This window comes from Pipistrellus hanaki (assembly GCF_964339955.1).
Source record: "Pipistrellus hanaki genome assembly, chromosome: 6".
NCBI lineage: Eukaryota > Metazoa > Chordata > Mammalia > Chiroptera > Vespertilionidae > Pipistrellus > Pipistrellus hanaki.
The window spans coordinates 17,843,723-17,863,810 of NC_140508.1; the positions used below are offsets into that span (position 1 = coordinate 17,843,723).

A 20,088-nucleotide genomic window follows, 5' to 3' on the forward strand; every position below is an offset into this window, starting at 1 on the left:
GATTGGTGGGTAAGTTGAAAGGCCAAGGAGCCACCAGCAATAGCCCCTCTGTGTAGACCCTGGGAGTGCAGGATGGATGTGGCCCGCCCCTGGCCTTCCTACCTTGAGAAGTCCCCTACCAGTGGGCAGAGGGTGGGGAGGAACACCCCGACTCCTGATTTTCTTTGTAAATATCAAGCAGTCAAGTGCTGTGATTGGTTTGTATTTCACAGAGATTATTTTGGACTCTGTTTGGAGGGTGGATTTTAAAATGTAACAGTGGTAGGATAGAGTTGGAGGTTGGACCTGGAGACAAGGAGATTAAGTAGGAAGTAGTTAAATGAATATAGATTTTTTTTTTTAACTGTTGAGAACTGAGATGGTAGCATTGAAGATGGAAAGAAGGAATAGAAGAGATTCAAGAAATTTTAAGGCATTGAAGTTTATTTTGGTCTTCTTTGCCAATTTGAGGTATGGGGAGTGTTCCAGAATTTACCCTTTAAATTGTAGATACTTATTAATGAACTTGAATCACTCACTCATGAACTATAAGTAGACATCCTTTCTGTATTCTATTCTTGAATGTGTGAGACACACAGTCTTTTTGGTGCCCCTAGGATTCATGTAAGAGGTCATTCTCCTGATTGACAAGCTTTTCTTTGTTGCTTCAGAATGCACTTGAACCTTCTTTGAACTAAATTCTTGAAATATATTCCCTGATAAACAATTTGAGCTTTAATCATTGAGCTTTTATCTGAAGTAATTAAACCGTGCTGACCTACTGAGTTGTTTTTGTCACAATTGCTCCAGTTTCAGCATTATGTATAGGACATTTAGGTATCAGGCTAGACTTAAACCCATAGTCTCGTTTATTTCCCAAATAAAAGTAGAAATGGATGTGAAAGTAGAACTGTTTGTGCTTTGGGCTCAGATATTTTGTAGCCATCACTGCAGATGGAAGCATCTTTTGCTGAATGATGCAACTTGGGGCATGTCGAAGATTAAGGGGTTTAAATAGGGAAGATAATTAACTCCCATAGATAATAAGGTTGTCCCTCAGTGACGGAAATAAGAGAGGAAGATGTAGTTAGCATGTGGTACTTGAAAGCAGTATTATGCTAAGATTTTGCAGAAAAAAATTTACCTGGAAATAATAATCAATTGTAGAATCTTCTCTTTTAATAAAAGCAAATTTGAAATTTTCTAGAAAGTCATATAATTAGGTGTGACTTTGGTATCATATCATCTTCCTATTTTAAAGTGTGTTAGAGTGAAAATGAAATAACAAAATGAGATGAAATAAGTATAACATTTGAGAACCCAAAACAGTATTTAAAAAAATTGGGTTTTACAGTGTAGAAAAAGGATTTTTCAAATTTTGTACTTAAAATCATTTTCACATTAATGTATGCCATATTTTTTGTTAATTTGATCTTTTGTAAATCATTATAAAATAATGTAAATCTTAATGATGGTCAATTGCTGACAGTATTTCCAACATCTAGACTTCTGAGATGGAAACAGGAATATCATAAATCTCTTTTTTATAATCCGCCTGTTGTTTGGGACATTAAAAGCTTCATTTCTTATGTGTTTAGTAGAATTGACTGTTTTACTTTAACCTTTACAGTTATTGGTATATGTATTAGAAGCCCTGTCTGCCAAACAGAATTACTCTAAATAAACTTTGTTCCTTTGCCAGAAGAAAATTGAGCAGAAGACCTTCTAATGAATGAAACTTTTCTCATTTAAGTAAGAAATATCTCTGGTAATTAGTTTAACTTTTCGGCCACATGTCTAAATAGATCATGGTAGTTGTTCCAGAACTTATATGTACTTCTGGAAACAGATGTTATATTAATTACAAAAAGAAAAGATAGCTTTTACTGTAAATAGTGCAGTTAAACTCAATTTTTTTAATTGGCAAACTGTGCACCTGTGATGAGGACCGTCTGAGGGCCTATTTCCGTCTTGTGAGAGTTCTTAAAGAGCCACACTTCCATGCAGTCTGGCACTAAAGGCTTTCTTCCTGCAGAGAGAACCTTCTAATTTTTTCTTATTTTGTAGTAAAATAAGTAATAGCAAATAATTTTATAAATTTTAACATTTATTCATCTCACAAATAAAATCCAAGGTGAAATTTGTTCCTTTCGCCTCTGGGTGGCACACTTGTCTGCGTGACTCGCAGCTGTGTGGCTCAAGATCCACCACTGGCCTCTAAAACTGCCTTCCACCCCGGGCCCTGTGAGCATTCTGGTGTGGCATGGTCATTTTACAAACGCTTTCCTAAATTGGAGAGTATCAAAATTATGTCATGAGGGACTAATAAAGGGTTGAATTTGAAATAAGCTCTAAGATGTTAAAAATCTTTTTTTCAGATATAAGGGTAACTTACATAAATTCATTGAGGACTGTTTAAAATTTTTTTATTTATTTATTTATTTATTTATTTATTTATTTATTTATTGTTAATCCTCACCTGAGGATATTTTCCCATTGATTTTTAGGGAGAGTAGAAAGGGAGAGAAAAACATTGATGTGAGAAAAACACATGTATTGGTTGCCTCCTGCACAAGCCCCAACCGGAGGCCCGGGCAGGGAGGACCCAGCAACCAAAGTATGTGCCCTTGACTGGAATCGAACCCGGGACTCTGATCCATAGGCTGACACTCTATCCACTGACTAAGCCAAACCTGCTAGTGTGAGGACCTTTTTTAATTAAAAACAAACAAACAAAAAAAACTTTGTGGAAAAGATGTCGCACAGATTGTGTTCTGTGATATAATCATGTAAAGTCATGGTTTAATTTAATAACATCAATTTTTAACTGGTGTGCCGCAGCACAAGAATTTTTAAAAACATGCAAACCTGACTGTTTAGTCAGGGACATTGACCTCTTTTTCCTTACTTAGCTTGTCAAATAAAAAAAAAAGAATAAGAGCCAATATAACAATGGCCGTCTGGTGTGAATGAATCAAAATTATATTTATTTTTTGGTCAGCTTGGTAAAAAATGCATACTTTTTGGTGTGCTACAGAATTTTAGTAATTAGTTTATGTGTGCCATGAGATGAAAAGGTTGAAAATTGCTGATCTAATATGACAGCAAGTTAGTTATGTAAGTATAGTCACCTCTATATTTTAAAAAAAGTAGTAATTCTTATATGGAATGGCTAGAATTTAAAGTGTTACTTTCCAAACCAAGTATTGGCTGTACTAGTTTTAACTATTCTAATAGCTTAATAATTTAATAGTTTAAACAATGACCTTATAAAATAGCATTGCCCACACTGTAAATTTATGGCTTATTAGTAAGATTGAGAAAAATACTTCCAAATAACTTTATTTTTTTTCTTGACACTGAATTTTTAAAAAGTTGATTGATACTCGTTTAGAAAAATTATCAGGATCATAAGGACTCTCAAAATAACTATAAATCATGAATGAAATTTTGGGTGGCTTTGGGACTGCCTGCCCTGCTCATGAAGGGGTCTTGCAGGTGGCTTCCCTCTGCTCAGCTGCTGTGTCGGGGTGGGGGGTGGGGGGAGCAGAGGGCCATTGTTTCCCTGGCCTCCACAGTGCCAGGCTCTTCTGGGGACTCTACAATGTTGTCCCATTGATTCTTCTCTGGTTCACTTAGGTAAATATCATGACCCATTGTTTAAATAAGGTTAAAAAAATATTGAGAACTTTTGCCCAACACCACTTTTTTTTTTTTTTTTTTTTTTTAAAGACTGTTACAATCCACGGGCCTGGCTAATTCCACAGGGTATATCTTTTCCATTGATTCACACCTAGCAAGTGGGTCATACAAACAGTCCTTGGTCCTATTCCTCTGGCCCGTCTTGTTTTACCTGGGCCCTCGCCTTGTCTCACCCCGTCTCAGGACCTTCCTTTGAAATGCCACCCCACACCCAACCTGCAATTACCTTTTCATAGCTGCCTTCCTAGTTCATCGCCATCTTTCAGCTTCTCTCCTAAAGCTGTTCCTGGTTCTTCTTAAGTTTTCCTAATGCTGAAGCAGATTTTTCACCTCGGTCTTCTTAAAAATATGTGGACATGAAAGGAGCTATGATTTAGGTTTATTAAGAACAGTTCCTATTAATTTCATCATTATTTAAAACATATGGAAAGATCAATATGTGTGAAATGGAAAAGGACAGTTGAGGAAAGGAATTTTATTTTCATGTTTCTAAGAGCATATATCAAAGACTGGAAAGTTTTCTTTGCTTAAAATAAGTAAGCTATTTTTTAATAATGACTTACAGATTTAATGTCTTAATGTAATTTGTGTGTTCTACATCAAAGTTAAATTCTCTTTTAAATGAAAAGCTTATATTAATGCAGAATTAGTGTTACAAATTAGCATGTAGAAATTTTGGGAAATGCATGTCTGTCATTTTTATCTATAGTGTCCTATTATCCTATATAATATCCTAACCTATATAATAAAAGGGTAATATGCAAATCGACCCTAATGACAGAATGACTGGGAACTACCAGTTGCTATGATGCACACTGACCACCAGGGAGCAGACGCTCAATGCAGGAGCTGCCCCCAGTGGTCAATGCACTTCCACGGAGGAGCTCTACTCAGCCACAAGCTGGGCTGACAGCTGCGAGCACAGTGGTGGTGGTAGGAGCCTCTCCCGCCTCCTCAGCAGCAAGCCTCTCCCGTCTCCTCGGCAGCATTAAGAATGTCCTCCTGCCAGCTTAGGCCCATTCCCCATAGGAAGTGGGCCTAAGCTGTCAGTTGGATATCCCCCGGGAGCTCCTGGGCTGCCAGAGAGATGTCTGACTGCCAGCTTAGGCCCGGTCCCCTGGGGAAATCCCCAAAGGCGTCCCGGGCTGCGAGAGGGCGCAGGCTGGGCTGAGGAACCCTCCACCTCCAGAGTGCACGAATTTTTGTGCACCAGGCCTCCAGTCATATTTTATAAAACACCAGAAAAGCATGAGGCTCTCTCAGCTGAAGGAATATGTAATGTTCTGCCCCTATGTAACAATCCAATTACCAATTGTTATCATCTCTAGTAATAAAAGCATAATATGTAAATTGATCGAACGAATGAACAGAATGACCATCCTGATGACCACACTATGACACCCACTGGCACCAGGCCAGCCAAGGCAGGTGTGATGCGATTGGTCGGGGGCCCAGCCATTGATGGCCCTGCAGAGGGAGGCCCAGGCCATCGGCCAGCAGGGCGATGGGTCAATTGGAGGCTCTACAATCTCCTCAAAGAGGGAGGCCCAGGCCACTAACCGGCGAGTGGGCGGGGCCTCCCTCTACGGGGGCATGATCAATTGCAAAGCCCCAGGTGGGTGGGGCCTTCCTCTTTGGGGAGATCAATGGCGGAGCCCCACAATCAATCATTCCAAAGAGGGAGGCCCAGGCTACCCAGCTAGTGGCACTGTGGTGGGTAGCCTGGGCCTCCCTCTGTGGGGGCGATCCATCGTGGAGCCCCAGCTGGGTGGGCAGGACATACCTCTTTGGGGAAATCAATTGCAAGGCTCTCAGACTGTGAGAGGGCACAGGCCAAACCCACCCCCTCAGTGCACAAATTTTGTATACCAGTCCTCTAGTCTATATATATATATATATATATATATATATATATATATATATGCATGCCTAAGCAGCCAAATGTCCAGTCGACCTATCGCTATGATGTGCATTAACCACCAGGGGACAGATGCTCAATGTACAGACCAGGCTCCCTCCTGTTTGGATCAGGCCTGAGGGGTTTGGCCCGAAACCACTATCCTGATCCCATCAGTGCAGGAATCTGTGCACCGGGCCTCTAGTAATTGTATGAAGTATGAGACAGTATAACATAGTGTGAAATAGTGTAACAATTTAGAGCATGGACTTCAAGACAGCCTAAGCGCCAGTCTTGGCTATACTCTTATTTAAGTCATTTGACTTCGATGTCCTTTGCTTGGTACCTTACCTATAAAATTAGGTAATTATAGTGCCTACCCAGAGGGTTGTTTGAAGACTTTAAGGAGGTAAAACCTGTAACACACTCAATTTGGAGCCTTGACACAATAGCCCGCAGTAAGTGTGCACCCTTGTGATGATGCTGAAGAGGGTGAGGAGGAGAACAGCAACAACTTGAAAAACCAAGTTATTTTATTTTTCTGATATCATAAATGTTGACATTTTCTTTCCTCTCTCATGTAAGGTCTTACTTTTGAACACAACGAGGCATTGTGGAATTTCAGAACATGTGGAGAAATAACCTCTCCCCCACTGTGGGCCAAACTCAGTAATGCTATGTATATGTAACCCTCATGTGGTTCAGAAACTTTTCCTTCTGAGTCCCTGCCCATTGGCTCCTTTCCTACCTGTGCCTCACCCACCAAGTGTGCCTCATGAATGATGGGAGCCAGAAGCTGCACTCTTTGTACCCCCGCTCCTTGCAGCTGGGTTGACATCAACCCAGATCCCGTCTGGCAGAGCAACTGCGTGGCACTGGGAAGCAGACATGGGGAGTGGTGGGCGGCAGCTGTGGTGGACCTTCTGCTCAGGCACCTGCATTGCTGGCAAGAACTGGACCTGCTGTGGTGTGCTTGGGTGCTTCTGCTCACCACCTTGTTCCTGACTGCGGAGGGTTCCTGGTTGCCTCCCTGGCACCTGCAGAAGTTCTATAAGCCATCTTATGCTCTGATATGCATCCCTGTCCTCTTCATCTCAGCAGAGCGGGTTCTGTTGTCTGTATGTAAGAACCTGGCTTAGGAGGCGACTATTCTGCCAGGTACCGTGCTAGGCACTGGCAGAGCATGATCAACTGTGGATCATCTTTCAGCTGTTAAATGCACTTATAGCGTTTATTTTCTTTTCCCCTAAATTTGGGCTATTTTCTTTGTAGCCAAGAATATTTAACTCTTCTTAGCAAAATTTTGCTTTCATCGAACTTTATATTTTAATGAACTTCTTGCTATATCAGCGTTAAAGAAAACGTAACTTTAAACATCCTATATAGAGTAATATTCTATCGTAAAAGTCAAAATAGTGATTTTCTTAATGGATGTTACAACCTCCTCTCGTGAGGTACATGATGGAATAATATAATAATAAACACTCATTTTTAAAAAGATCTCAAGGGGCCTCTCAGTGAGCGTAAGAGTCAGCAGTGAGCTATGAGAGCAAGGTGCAGAGGTGATACTTGTAAATTGGCCATCCCTGACTCTCTTAATAACCCAGACAGCCTGGATCATGCAGCGATATGTAATAATTGCATCACCTTTTCTCATACAAAGAATTGCTCTTTGCTGAAAATTTACTTTTAACTAAAACTACATATGTTAGATACACATAAATTTATAAATATTTTTAAGGCTAAACATAAATGAGTATTCCATTTTGGAGAATGAAGGATTAAGATGGCAGAGTAGAGACCTTGTTTATCTCATATCCAAGGAAATAATTCTAAAAATCTCTAATGTATTTATTCTGTACATCAGGTATGCTTTTAACCAATATTTTAATTCATGGGATTTTGATTAAATGCCAGCAGGACAGAGTGCATATTTATAAATTTAAAGGTCCAAATGATGTTTAGAGGATGAAATATTAACCTTGATGTGTGGAACTTTAGAAAGCTAACATAAATGCTTCACTTAAAAACAATTCTAAAAAAACAAACGAACTATAGGATTGCACAGTGAGTAAAAATAGGACTAATTCTGAGCCTTATTTCTAAGGGTTTTAAGAATGGGGAAATATTTCTAAGACTGCAGAATAGAAATTAGCTTCAAAATATATTCAACATTTGACTTTCACAGATGACGAGCCTCATATTGGACACTGAAAGGCCTGGGTGCTAGATTCAGCTTTGTCACCACCCACTGGCTCTGTGGACTTTCCTGACCACCAGTGGCCAAGTGAATGAGCTGGACCTGAGGACTTCTAGGGATCCTCTGGTTTATTTTTAGGCATTTTATTATTAGGGTCACATTGTTCTTTATTAAATGTAGCAAAAGATTCAATAAGCCTTTCACATAATATTTTCCTCATCCTGGCAAAGACCTAATCAGGTTCTAAAAATCTGTACAGCTGTATGATGCCCACAAATGTGTATATCCATCAAGGGTGCAGAGGGCCAAGTGAGTTATATACAAGTCATAGCAATTGCACTGTGTGGAATACCTCTCTGGTTAAGGTGGTTTGAAAGCAGCTCACAGAGGAGGTGGGATTTGAGCAGGAATTTCAAGGATGAATAGGATTTAGATGGTAGGACAAGAAGCAGGATGGAATTTTACATGTCGAAGGTACAGACCTTCTCAGGTCGTGTTCAGGAGACAGTGACCATAGTGATTTTGATTTAGTGCCAGATGTGTGCATGGAAATAATATGCAGATGTGAATCTAGGCAGCACTGTACAGAGCTTGGGTTCAGAGTCCTTTCCATCCAGTGGATAGTGGGAAGCTGTGGAAGGTTTTTGAGCACAACATTCAACCTGACAAGAAAAGCATTTCATGAGGCTGAAACTGTGCTCATGACATGGGAAGGATTATAATCAGGAGAGAATGATGACCAGCACAGAAGGGGAATTGCTGTAGTAGCCCAGGGACAAGACAATGAGGGCTTAACAAGGACTGAGACATAGATGGGGTTTGTGTGTGTAAGTTTATTTATCCACTAGAGGGCCGAGGCACGAAATTTGTGCAAGAGTAGGCCTTCCTTTCTCTGGCACCCGGGGCGGGTTTTCCTCACAGAGGAAGTCCCTGCCCACCCACTGCAGCCTTCTGGTCAGGTGGCCTGGGCTTCCCTCTTTGGGGCATTTGTGGAGGCCCCCGATTGATCGCCCTGCCAGCTGGTGGCCTGGGCCTCCATTTGCAGGGTGATCATAGGGTGGTGGCCAGGCCCCCAACCAATCACAATGTACTCGCCCTAGCTGTTGGGCCATTCGGTCAATTTGCATATTACACTTTTATCACATAGGGTATGTATATGTATGCATATGTGTTTTGTGTGTGTATGAAATACTTGGGACAGGTATAATATAATGCTGAATGGTAAGTGCCCTGAGAAGGTAGAGCCTCCTGGCAATATTCCCAGTATCTCTCAAAGCGCTATTAGTTTAATTTTTACAGCTATTAAACTAGAACTTCTAAAGGTCTTTGTTATTTTATATTTTTCTTAGCCAGTCTTGTTATTGTTGGTTTTTGAAAGTAATTTGACATTTAAAAATACTTTTTCTAAAAATATAATTTGTATTTGAATTTACTTTATTTACGTAATGAGATTTTATTGAGTATAAAGCTTTACTGGAGCAATAAACAAAACTTTCCACTTGACTTAGGTTTGCTGGAAGAATAATATCTACTAGGATAGGTAGCATATATCAACCTTCTGGGATATATTAAGTTAATGATAATTCTTATGTACTTACACTATGAATTCAGAGTGATGAAATGTAGAATCTGTCACATAGTGTTATGCCATCAAGTAATACACAGTTTCATGCAAGACATGAAAAAGTTTTATCGAAAATAATTTATTATAACTTTGTTCAGCCATAATGTCTGTGACACTTTACTGCCTCAAAATAATATACTGGCAAGTTTTTTCTTTTCTTTTACAATTCTAAAGCCAATAATTATTTTCACTAAGCTACAGACTTAGTCCGTTACACCTAAGTAAGGAAAGTAGAAATATGTCGAAGGTAACAGATGGTTGAGGTTTCATTTATGAGGTATAGCACATGGGCCGCGAACTTGTTTCCCAGCTTTAAAAGGGTAAGATGATAGCCCTTAAAGCCACATGGCCTCATAGGGAAGAATGGGTGACCAAAGTAGCTGAACTCAACCATTCTGGTTGAGACTCTGGCTCCACCTACCAATCTCAATGCAGGCATTAACCTGTGGTGATGAGCTAGCCAGTATTCATTATCCCAGAACAGCGATTCCCGGGACACAGGGCTTTTGCCACCTCCTCCACTCCAGGAACCAATGTCTAGAGACATTTTGGCTGTCACAAGTTGGGGAGTGAGGTAGTTGGCATCTAGTGGGTAAAGGCCAGGGATGTTGTTGAAGTTCCTGTGATACATAGGTCCAAGCAAAGAACGTAGGATCCCAAGTGTCAATAGTGCTCAGGTTGAGAGACCCTGTTCTAAAAGAGGACGTGAGGAGAAGAGGCAGGCAACAAACATTAAATGACAATCTCAGTAATAAAATAAATAAATAAATAAATAAAAAAGTATAAAAGACTAGCTCTTCAATTTAACCATGGAAATTCAAGCATGCACGAATATAACCAGGGAGATTAAAATAAGACAGGCAAATGTTCAGGTTGAATATAAGGCAATTACCAATATTGAACTGTTTTTTTAAAAAAAGGGGGGGGAATGCAGTTTTGTATGGTTTGAACTTTAAAAAAAATTCTGCATGTATATTTTAAAAATTAACTTAAGAAGTAAAACTGGAGTGATCTGATTAGTTCAGTGTCAATATGAAAACATTTGAGATTGGTTTTGTCTGGAAGCTCCATCTCAGTAAGTAGTATAGTGTGTACCCACCGAGCCCAAGGCACTGCAAGCTGAATGGGGCAGGGAGGGGCTCAGGTTAGTTCTGCCCCCGTGCATTGTGCTTGAGTAACTGAGAGAAGGAAGAATAGCCAGAAAACAGGTTGCATGGTGAAGAGTTGGCACATGGGCACAGGTCATTGCTTTCTTCTAATGTCTGGAGCCACATCGGGGTGTGTGTGTGGAGGGGGGTGAAGGTGGGGGACACGGACCAGGCTGTCTTACTTCCAGAGTGGGGACTACGTAAAACTCCAGCTCCCCGCCAGAGACATGGTCTAACCCGTGTCCTGCTCAGGAATGGAGGGTGGTGGATGTGAGCCTCTCAAAGTCCAACATATCTGACCAAGGCCATTTGGCCCAGCTGTTGCACATGTAGCCTGGGCAAGAGGGTCATCTTTGGAGCTCTCACCCTGGCCTCGCATTTAAGTTGCTGGAACCTTGAGTCAGTGACCACATAGCCTTTTCTGGCTTGACTTCAGAGGACTCAGACATTATCTCCAACGAAGATATATTATTGGCCAATAAGCACTTGAAAAGATTTTACATAATAACTCACCAAGGAAATGCAAATCAAAGCCACAGTGAGATACCACTTTTCACTCACTAGGATGTCTATTATATTTTCTTTTAAAAATGATTTTAAAAAATAACAAATGATGAGGAAATGGAGAAATTGGAACCCCTCATACATTGCTGGTAAGAATATTAAATGGTGCAGCTGCTATAGAAAGTTTGGCAGTTCCTCACCATATGTTCAAAAGAATCGACAGCAGGTATTCAAACAAAAACCTGTACATAGATTTTCGTAGTAACACTGTGCACAGTCACCAAACAGTAGAAACAACCTAAATGTCCACCATTTGATAAAAGCGTAAACAAAATGTGGTCTGTCTATGCAATGGAATATTATTTGGTCATAAAAAGGAATTAAAGCATCGCCACATGCTGTAACACCTTGAAAGCATGCCAAGCAAAATAAGAGATTTTAAAAAAATATAACAAAAACAGCTAACTACATGTGACCCATATTCTGAAGTGTCCTTGATAGTCATAACCATAGAGACAAAGTAGATTACGTTGCCTGGTGGAGAGGGAATGGAAAATGACTGCTATTGGGTAGGGGATTTCAATTTGAGGTAATGAAATATTCTCAAATTAAATAGTGATAGTACTGAATATACTAAAAACTATCTACTAAATATACTAAATATTTAGTATATATATTTTAAATATATTTTATTGATTTTGTACAGAGAGAAAGGGAGAGAAATAGAGAGTTAGAAACATCAATGAGAGAGAGTCATCGATCAGCTGCCTCTTGCACACCCCCTACTGGAGATATGCCTGCAATCAAGGTACATGCCCTTGACCGGAATCGAACCCAGGACCCTTCAGTCCCCAAGCCGACACTCTATCCATTGAGCCAAACCGGTTTTGGCAATATTTATTATGTTTTTTAAAAAATCTATATATACTAAAAACCCTGAATATACTAAAAACTACTGAGTTGTATACTTTAAGGGGTTAATTTCATTATATCTCAATGAAGCACTTACAAACTAGAAAAAGAGCAGTTAAGATAACTGGGTATAAAATAAAAATACAATCTCCTACTTTTCCTGGAAAAGTGTTCATCACTATAAAGGTTAGCAGAGTGTTTCTTCACAGATGTGGGACTAAGTGTAGAGCAATCATCAAAAGTATTCAAGGCTCCCCTTTAGGGCTTAGGGTCGCAGAGACTTTCTTTTCCATCTGCCTGGTTGTCCCATCTCTCCTCAGAGCAACTCCTGTGGCCTTCAGAAGTCTGTTAACGCATGTCACTCCCTCTCTCTTTTGCAAGCTATTGTCAAGGAAACATAGCATTTTTTTTGTGCTGAGAAGCACGAGGCAATTTTGTTTCTATATCCACAGAACCAATTACTCTACCTTGTCATATTTCTCATGGACTTGATAACATGGTTATACTGAGAGAAGTCACATTCGTGCGGCATTTATAAAAATATCTGCTTTCTCTGCAAACAGATTACACAAAGATGATGTCAAGGACATAGCACAATTTCTTGGCTTGAATCTTGAGAAAAATTTTTAGCTTTTTCCTGCAGCATTTTTATTTCCATGGACTTCTATGAACACAATACATGGGACATGACCTGCTTTTCTAAAAAGGCTATATTATAAAGGCTTTATTTTTATCAATGAAAAATGCTACCTGAACCAAAGTACAGCATAAAGAGGCCAGATATGTAGAGGATGCCTGTGATGGAGCAGACTCACCAGTAGAAGTGAGAGCACCAAACTGTGGGACTTTGAGGGCTCTTCAGATCGGTTCTTCTGGTAACTAAAACCTTTTGGCCACTCAGCATTTCTGAGCTTTGTCAATAAGATGATAACTGAGATAGTAAAACCTTGATATGACGAACTAATTCAAGCGAAGGAATATCTACTGAAGCCCAAAGTCTGTCATATAGAAAATAGGTTTTTCGAATGCTTATCCTATATAATAGAGATAATATGCAAATTAACCCTCACACGCTCACAATATGGCTGCCTATGACCAGGCCAGCAGGGGGGTTAGTGAGGGATGACCAAACGACTGAACAGCAGGCTGAGTTGGGTGACCAGGCTGGCAGAAGGGGTTAGTTGGGGGTGAGCAGGCCAGCAGTGAGGGCAGTTGGGGGCAACCAGGCCAACAGGGGGGCAGTTTGGGGCAACCAGTCTGGCATAGGGGGGCAGTTGGGAGTGACCAGGCCAGCAAGGGGGCGAGGGAGGAGTTAGGAGTGATCAAGCCGGCACACAGAGGCAGTGAGGGACGATCAGCCAGCATGGGGGGCAGTTAGGGGCACCCAGGCAGGCAGGCAAGTGAGTGATTAGGAGCCAATGGTCCAGGATTGTGAGAAGGATGTCCAAGGGGTCCCAAATTGAAGAGGGTGCAGGTTGGGCTGAGTGGACCCCTCATTCTGCTCACTAATTTCATGCAACAGGCCTCTTATCCTATGTAATGAAATCCTAATATGCAAATTGACCAAATGGTGGAACTACTGAGGGAATGACTGGTTGCTATGATGCGGACTGACCACCAGGGGAAGACTCGCAACATAGGAGTTGCCCCAGCACGCAGGCCCCAGGCCAGCCTGGGCAAGTGTGTGTGTGTTTGGGGGGGTAGGGGGGGAAAAGGGGAGGCGAGGGGAGGAGTGTGTGGGGGGCAATTGTCATGCCAGTCGCCCCACAGATCGGCCCTGATTGCCGGCCCAGCCTAGGGACCCTAACCATCTATGAATTTTGTGCATCAGGCCTCTAGTGTTAAAAAATTGACAAATCAGTTCGTTTACCACCTGTTTGTACTTGTATAGACATGTTTGCGTAATTAAAATCATGTAGGAAAAGTTTAATTGCTTTTTTATAGTAGCACTATAATTTTAAACTGCATTCACCCGCCACCGGGAGTAAAGAAATGCACACGGCTGGGGCATGGCTTAGTACATGTGGGAACATCAGCCTGCAGGCACAGGCATTAAAATTGCTGCTCAAAGTCACACATCTTATATAGGATAAGCACACTCTACAACAGAACCAATTACCTCAAGCCATGCTGTGTGATCATGTGCTAATCACTCCCCAAACATTGTTCACTAGCAGTGACTCTTGGATTTAAATATGTAATTATAGTTGTAGATTTGTAATATTTATTCATGTCAGTGAAATTACAGTGTTTTTTCCCCCCCAATATATGGCCTATTTGCTAAAATTTGTTTAAAATGACAGTGAATCAATAACAAAAAGTAACCTGTTAATGTAATTATAAGCAAATCTTAGTTAAAGGTATTTTAAAATTAGCAGGGTATTAATTTTCACTTATGACATGCAGATCGGAAATTTTGTCCATTAAATCTGAAGTCCATTAAATTAAGGTCTGCAAAATCGAGGGTTTACTATGTATTTAGAGAACTGCAAGATTGTGGCTATTTTTGAATTGTTAAAGGGAGCTTAAATTATTTGCAGGTTTAGTGCTAAAAATATCCCTTTGCACTCAAATTTTGTGATAATTAGTAATTTCACTTGCATGTGGTATGAATCATACTTTTTAAATTAGGTTAATAGGATAAACAGATCTGAACATTACCCATTTTACCAAATCGAGCTTTCTATAGAATTTTCTATGCTAAAGACAGGTATCTTCTCTGAAAAATAACGATGAGGTAGGTCATTTATTGTGTAGCATTTTGTTTTTCTTAAAGTAGAAAGTTAAAGGAGGAGTTTGGTGATTTTGCATACGTAGGTTTCATTTCTTAGCTGTTGTGCTTGGCCTCTGGAAGGTCCGAGTGACTCTAGATGGAATAACCGGATCTGTTTGCTCCCGAGGATCAGGCGAGTTCGCCAAGGAGAGGCAGGGAGACAGATGGCTGGTTATTATGTTACAACCATCATCTGCTGGGCCCTGAGCAAATATTAAGTGAATAATATATATGTAATTGGTGTGAAAGTACAGTTGCAATATTTCTAATTCTGTTTGAAGGATAATGACTTCTTGAACATTTGTATTTTGTAGAATATATTGAAATGTCTCTGTTTACAGGGTTAATCCATTTTAAACTATTTTAAAGTGAACATTTTTCCCTCATTTTTGACACCACTGTGCAATATTTTGAATCGAAATGGCCTATAATGGCCCCTTTTTCCCCATAACAACACGAGCACTAAATTATAGCTGTGCAATTATGTAAACAATGGAAATGCTTCCAGAATGAATCCGTCCTTTTAAATTTTCATTTTGTGTAATTGTTGTAAGGTTTGGAACCATAATAAACAAAATTATTTTACACATTTGTCGTTCTAAAGGTCAATTATAAGAGAACTAAAGAAACTACACTATGCAAAATGAATAAACCAATTTCTGTTGCCATCACCATATGTTTTTTTTCTTATCACTACGGTTTTTCCAGTTACTGTGTACATAGCATTCAATTAAAGCGATTCATTTACCCGGCTGAATGTGGTTTGTGTTTATAGAACTGTGCTTTGGAGGAGAGGAAACAACACGCCTCTGTTTGAATTACCTGATTTTTTGTAAGATCGGTGATAAGAGACAGATGTTCTCACCAGTTACTTTCTCATAAACCTGAATGTTTTGATAAACTGCAAATTCACAATTACCATCTTACAATCTGGTTTTCACATTCGGTGTAGCATGTGTGTGGACTTTCAACCAAAAACAAGAGGAAAATACCAGTTTTGTAGTCTGTTCATTAAATTGCAACATTTTGAAGAATTAATTTTATTTCCCTTGAAGAGCTTTATGTTTTAAACTGGTCAGTTTTCAAGAACTAACAATTTCTATTTTAAAGTACATTTTTTCACTGAGCTTATTGCTTAGTTTATTGTTTTTAGTCTGTGTAGTTGTAAAAAAGAAACTGATTTTTGCTACCAGATTAACTTGTTTGGGATAAGTTCTCGAACTCCTTAAAAAAATGGAACCTAGGAAATCTAAAAACATCAGTTCCCTGTTTTTATTTCACCTATACACTCTGGCTAATTGTTGTAATGCTTTGCTAAGGATGTTATTTAAGGTATTAATTTCTAGAGTTTTTTAATTTCTGGGATAAATGTAATTTAAGAGACTTATATGTGCCACCTTTAAAATGTTTTAAAACGTTCATTCTAAATATCAGCAAAACAATAGTACACATAATTCTACAAAGTGACTTGTAGAAAGTGAAATCGTTCATAGTTCTTTTGTGACAAAATTTTTTTTTTCACTTGTCACTTTTTTCTTCTGTATGGCCTTTTTCATTTTACAGAGGCCTGGGTTCAAATCTAGTGTGCCATTAGACACAGCTCTCTAAAGGGAAATCATCCCATTTTATGGAAGAGAAACATGAAGTTCTAGACATGATCTGCCATGATCACACATTCTAGTGGTCCCAGTTCTCTCGGGACATTTCCCACTGATGGTCACAATGAAGGTAGCACTAGAGCATCAAATTGCATGGTGGGGATAATGGCCACTTTCCAGTCCTTGGGACTTGCCTTGGCAGTACGTCTGGAGTGGGTACAGAACTTCTACCCTTCTAGGATGCAAACCACCTTTTAACAAGGAGAGCCTCTGTCAGACAGTGACAGTTAGCAAAAATTCAGTAGTCTTGGTTTGCTGTTATTGTATTGATCTAAGTGTGATTTTCTGTTCATGAGACAACTTACTAGTTTTCTAGAACAATCTTATTTAAGTTCAAAAAAGTATGTTACTTTGAAAAGCAAATAAATAATATTCACTTTGGATGTGGGCACGTCAATAGCCTGAGGTTGTACATGAATAATTGACATTTGGGAAGCTGTGAAGCAAGGTTTAGAGTGTAGTGTGTTTTTTTTTTTAATATATATTTCCAAAGATCCCAGTTATAGTCATGAAGGTGGAAGAGGATTCTACTAGAAACGAGGGGAGTATTTTGTGGATGTTCCTTTACTGGGAAAACACAGCTGCTCTCTTTTCAGTACCACACAGCTCTGCCTAATTTTAAAATGTCTTCACGAAGAGGAAATCTTTGGGTTGTTCCATTTCCGTGTGGATAAGCAAAATTAGCAGGAAGATGGCCATACTTTGGCTGACTGGCCACACATTGCCCCCTTTAACCTGCACATTAACCTACTCCAGTGCCATCTTTGGCTGGCCAGGGCAGCACAGGCCCCTGCGTCTCACTGGGGCTCCGTCTTACGTGGGTGGCAGGGCTGGGTAGGCTAGCCATCTGTTATTTTGCACTCTCTTTCCAATCTTCCTGCCCATGGAAACAGGTTCCGTTGATGTGACTGGCCACGGTCCAGAGGTAGGGGGCCATGGGACATTACCTCTGCAACACACATTTCTGCTGTCTTTAGCATCAATGCCAACGTAGTGATTTTTTGTGAATGCCCTACTTACAGGTCATTGTCTTTACATATCTGAATCTCTTGAAGCAAAATGGATTTCATTTACCAATGTCAGCTTTAGCTTATTAAAGGATTTAGTTCATAATTACCATAAACTTATCCCAGAAAAGCATTTTATAATTCTGTATTCCAGTTGTGAAAATGGCTTATTTAAGTGTGGGCTAAAGATTTAAAAAATTTATAGTGTTCAAGGCTGAGTTCTTCATCTCAACAGATGGAATTAACACTATAAACATAACAAAGTTAACATCATGGTTGTTTGCATTATTAATCTTCAAATGCATGGCATTCTGCTACCTTGCTAGCCAGGTTTGCACGAATCCTTTCATTGCAGCATATGTCAACAGAAATGTGCTCCCATCTGCTGCTGGATAGCTTGATGCCTGATATTCCGAGACAAGGCCCAGCACAATGCGTACCTCTGTGAGTAATTACAGGTGTGTGGTGAGGAGCCCAGGGCATTAATCAGAGGCTTAATTATGAAAAAGGTGGATCTTTTGTTCCACTCTTGGAGCATGAGTTTACCACTCACTTTCTAAACTGCAGCATCCATCTGCTCAGCCCCTTAGAATGTTTGCCTTGGCTGATACGGACCCTAAAGTGTATCAAAGGGCGTGATTAAAGCAGGTTTAAACATTAACTTGCAAGAAGTGTGGTTCAGGTTTTTCTTTCCTTCCGTCCTTCCTTTTATCTGTCTGTCCATCTTTTTATCTATCTACCTACTTATGTTTGGCATAAGAAAAAGCTTGCTGAAATTCTAAAACTTTAGTGCTTGCTGAACTCTTTATCATACATATATGAGCTCTAATAGAATAAGCATTGTACAATAATTTTAAAGAAAGAAGATAAAAACAGCACAATTTTTAGAAACTTAATGAGTCCACTGTGTAAGGAAAAATATTAGTCTTAAATGTAAACACAAAAATTCTCTTTTTAGATAAGAAATTGTTAAGTGAGGTTATTTTTATTACAAAGGGCGTTTTTATAATACTCACGTTGCTACTACTTTGCTCTAATTTAATCAAATGAAACTTGGTTTATTTTAAAGGATTTTTGAAATAGCTATACTAAAATCTGAGAAAAGAATCCAGATTTTAAAAAATATTGCTTCTTGCTTTTTGAGACTTAACTGTAAGTTGAATAACTACAAATAACAGAAGTTGAATAACTACAAGTAACAGAAGTTGGATAACTACAATTAACAGAAGTTGAATAACTACAAGTAACATAATAACTACAAGTAACATATAGCTCTTTAGCATGTTTGATTAATGTGCATTGCCTGGAAGTGCATAAAAAACGTTTTTTGTTTTCTTACTAAGCTCCCTTGCACACACACACACTCACACAGATGGTTTCATAGATGTGGCCTGACCATGGGTGACATGAATGCTGGCCAGTGGAGTCCTGGTCTGGTCTGCCATAGGCCAGCCAGCCACCCACCAGGGAGAGGCTATGGCAGACACAGGAGCGCCAGGTGTCTGGGCAGTGGGTGGCCCGTATGCTGTGAAAAGGCTACTGCTGCACGTTGCACTGTACTTTGCAATCACACTTACACTCAGAGCCACACCAACTTCCCGCCCTTGGAGAATGAGCGATCACAGCACTACCGTGGCACATGAAATTATTTAATGTGTAATCACTCGACAAATGAATAAAAATTTCCATCTCTTTGTCTGCTTTAAGATTTTTTAATGTAACAATATGCTGAACTTTTGAAAATCAAAGAATATGGAAAGGGCCATATAAACAGAGTTCTTATTTGTATATTTACCCCAATGCTCCTTTAGCTTGTCCAAGGAGCTCACCTATAGGTGGAAGACAAGAAGTGTCTAGTCCCGATGCCACAATTCAGATTTTGGACAAGTCGTCTTTCAGTTTAGTGTCTCGATTCTCTTACTTCTTTCTTGTAAAAAGGTTCAATAGCTCTTAGACGAACTCACCCCCAAGTGTCCATTTTCCTGAGACATTTCTATGACCTGCGCCCTCTTAGCTTACCACGCAGTGGTCATGTACAGACTCACTGCCTCCTTTGGAATTTTGTTCTTGAAAGTGACAGTTGTGTTTTCTCCCCTTCCCTTTCTAGGATATCTTAAATACCATTATAAAGCACTGTCCACCCCGCTTTTTCTCCCTGGGTTTGCCTGGCTTCTCCATGCTGGTGGGGGACTTCATCACGGCCGCTGCCAGGGTCCTCGGGACAGACATGCTGGCGGTGAGTATGACAATGCTCAGCATCCACGTTCCCAGGAGGCTTCACAGTCGCTAACAAGGTTCAGATTTCTCCACTCTTAACAGGTGTTGACTCATTAGTGCAATGTGAAACTGGGCTCTCGGGTAGATGCCCTGGCAGCTGATGTGTGAAATTGTAGGATAAGATGACACACTGCTGTTGGAAAGGCGTTTCATCAAAAGGCCAGAGTGTGAAAAATCATCCTTGCTAATATTTTCAGCTCATTCACACAGTCAGAAGCAGGACTTGTCTCTTAGAATCTTACTAGCGTTTGCTAGTAAATGGCACAGACATAGATGTCTATAATAAAGAGAGAATTTTAAGTGTCTGTTTTCAGTAATGTTTGTTTTTCATTATTGTCTTGGTTATTAGAATTCTAGTAGGAACTTTTCTTAAAATGTTACAGCATAAAGAGATGTCCATAATAAAA

At 39.8% G+C, this 20,088-nt stretch overlaps 1 protein-coding gene across 6 annotated transcripts in view; it reads left to right on the plus strand.

Annotated features, from left to right (window-relative positions):
* RALGAPA2 (Ral GTPase activating protein catalytic subunit alpha 2) overlaps positions 1–20,088 on the plus strand; it is a 280,255-nt gene that overhangs the window by 122,032 nt on the left and 138,135 nt on the right. For all 6 annotated transcript variants that reach the window (XM_084887005.1, XM_084887000.1, XM_084887001.1 and 3 more), the window contains one exon: positions 19,512–19,640. In XM_084887005.1, coding sequence (XP_084743131.1) covers positions 19,512–19,640 — 129 coding nt within the window. The remainder of the gene's footprint in view (positions 1–19,511; positions 19,641–20,088) is intronic.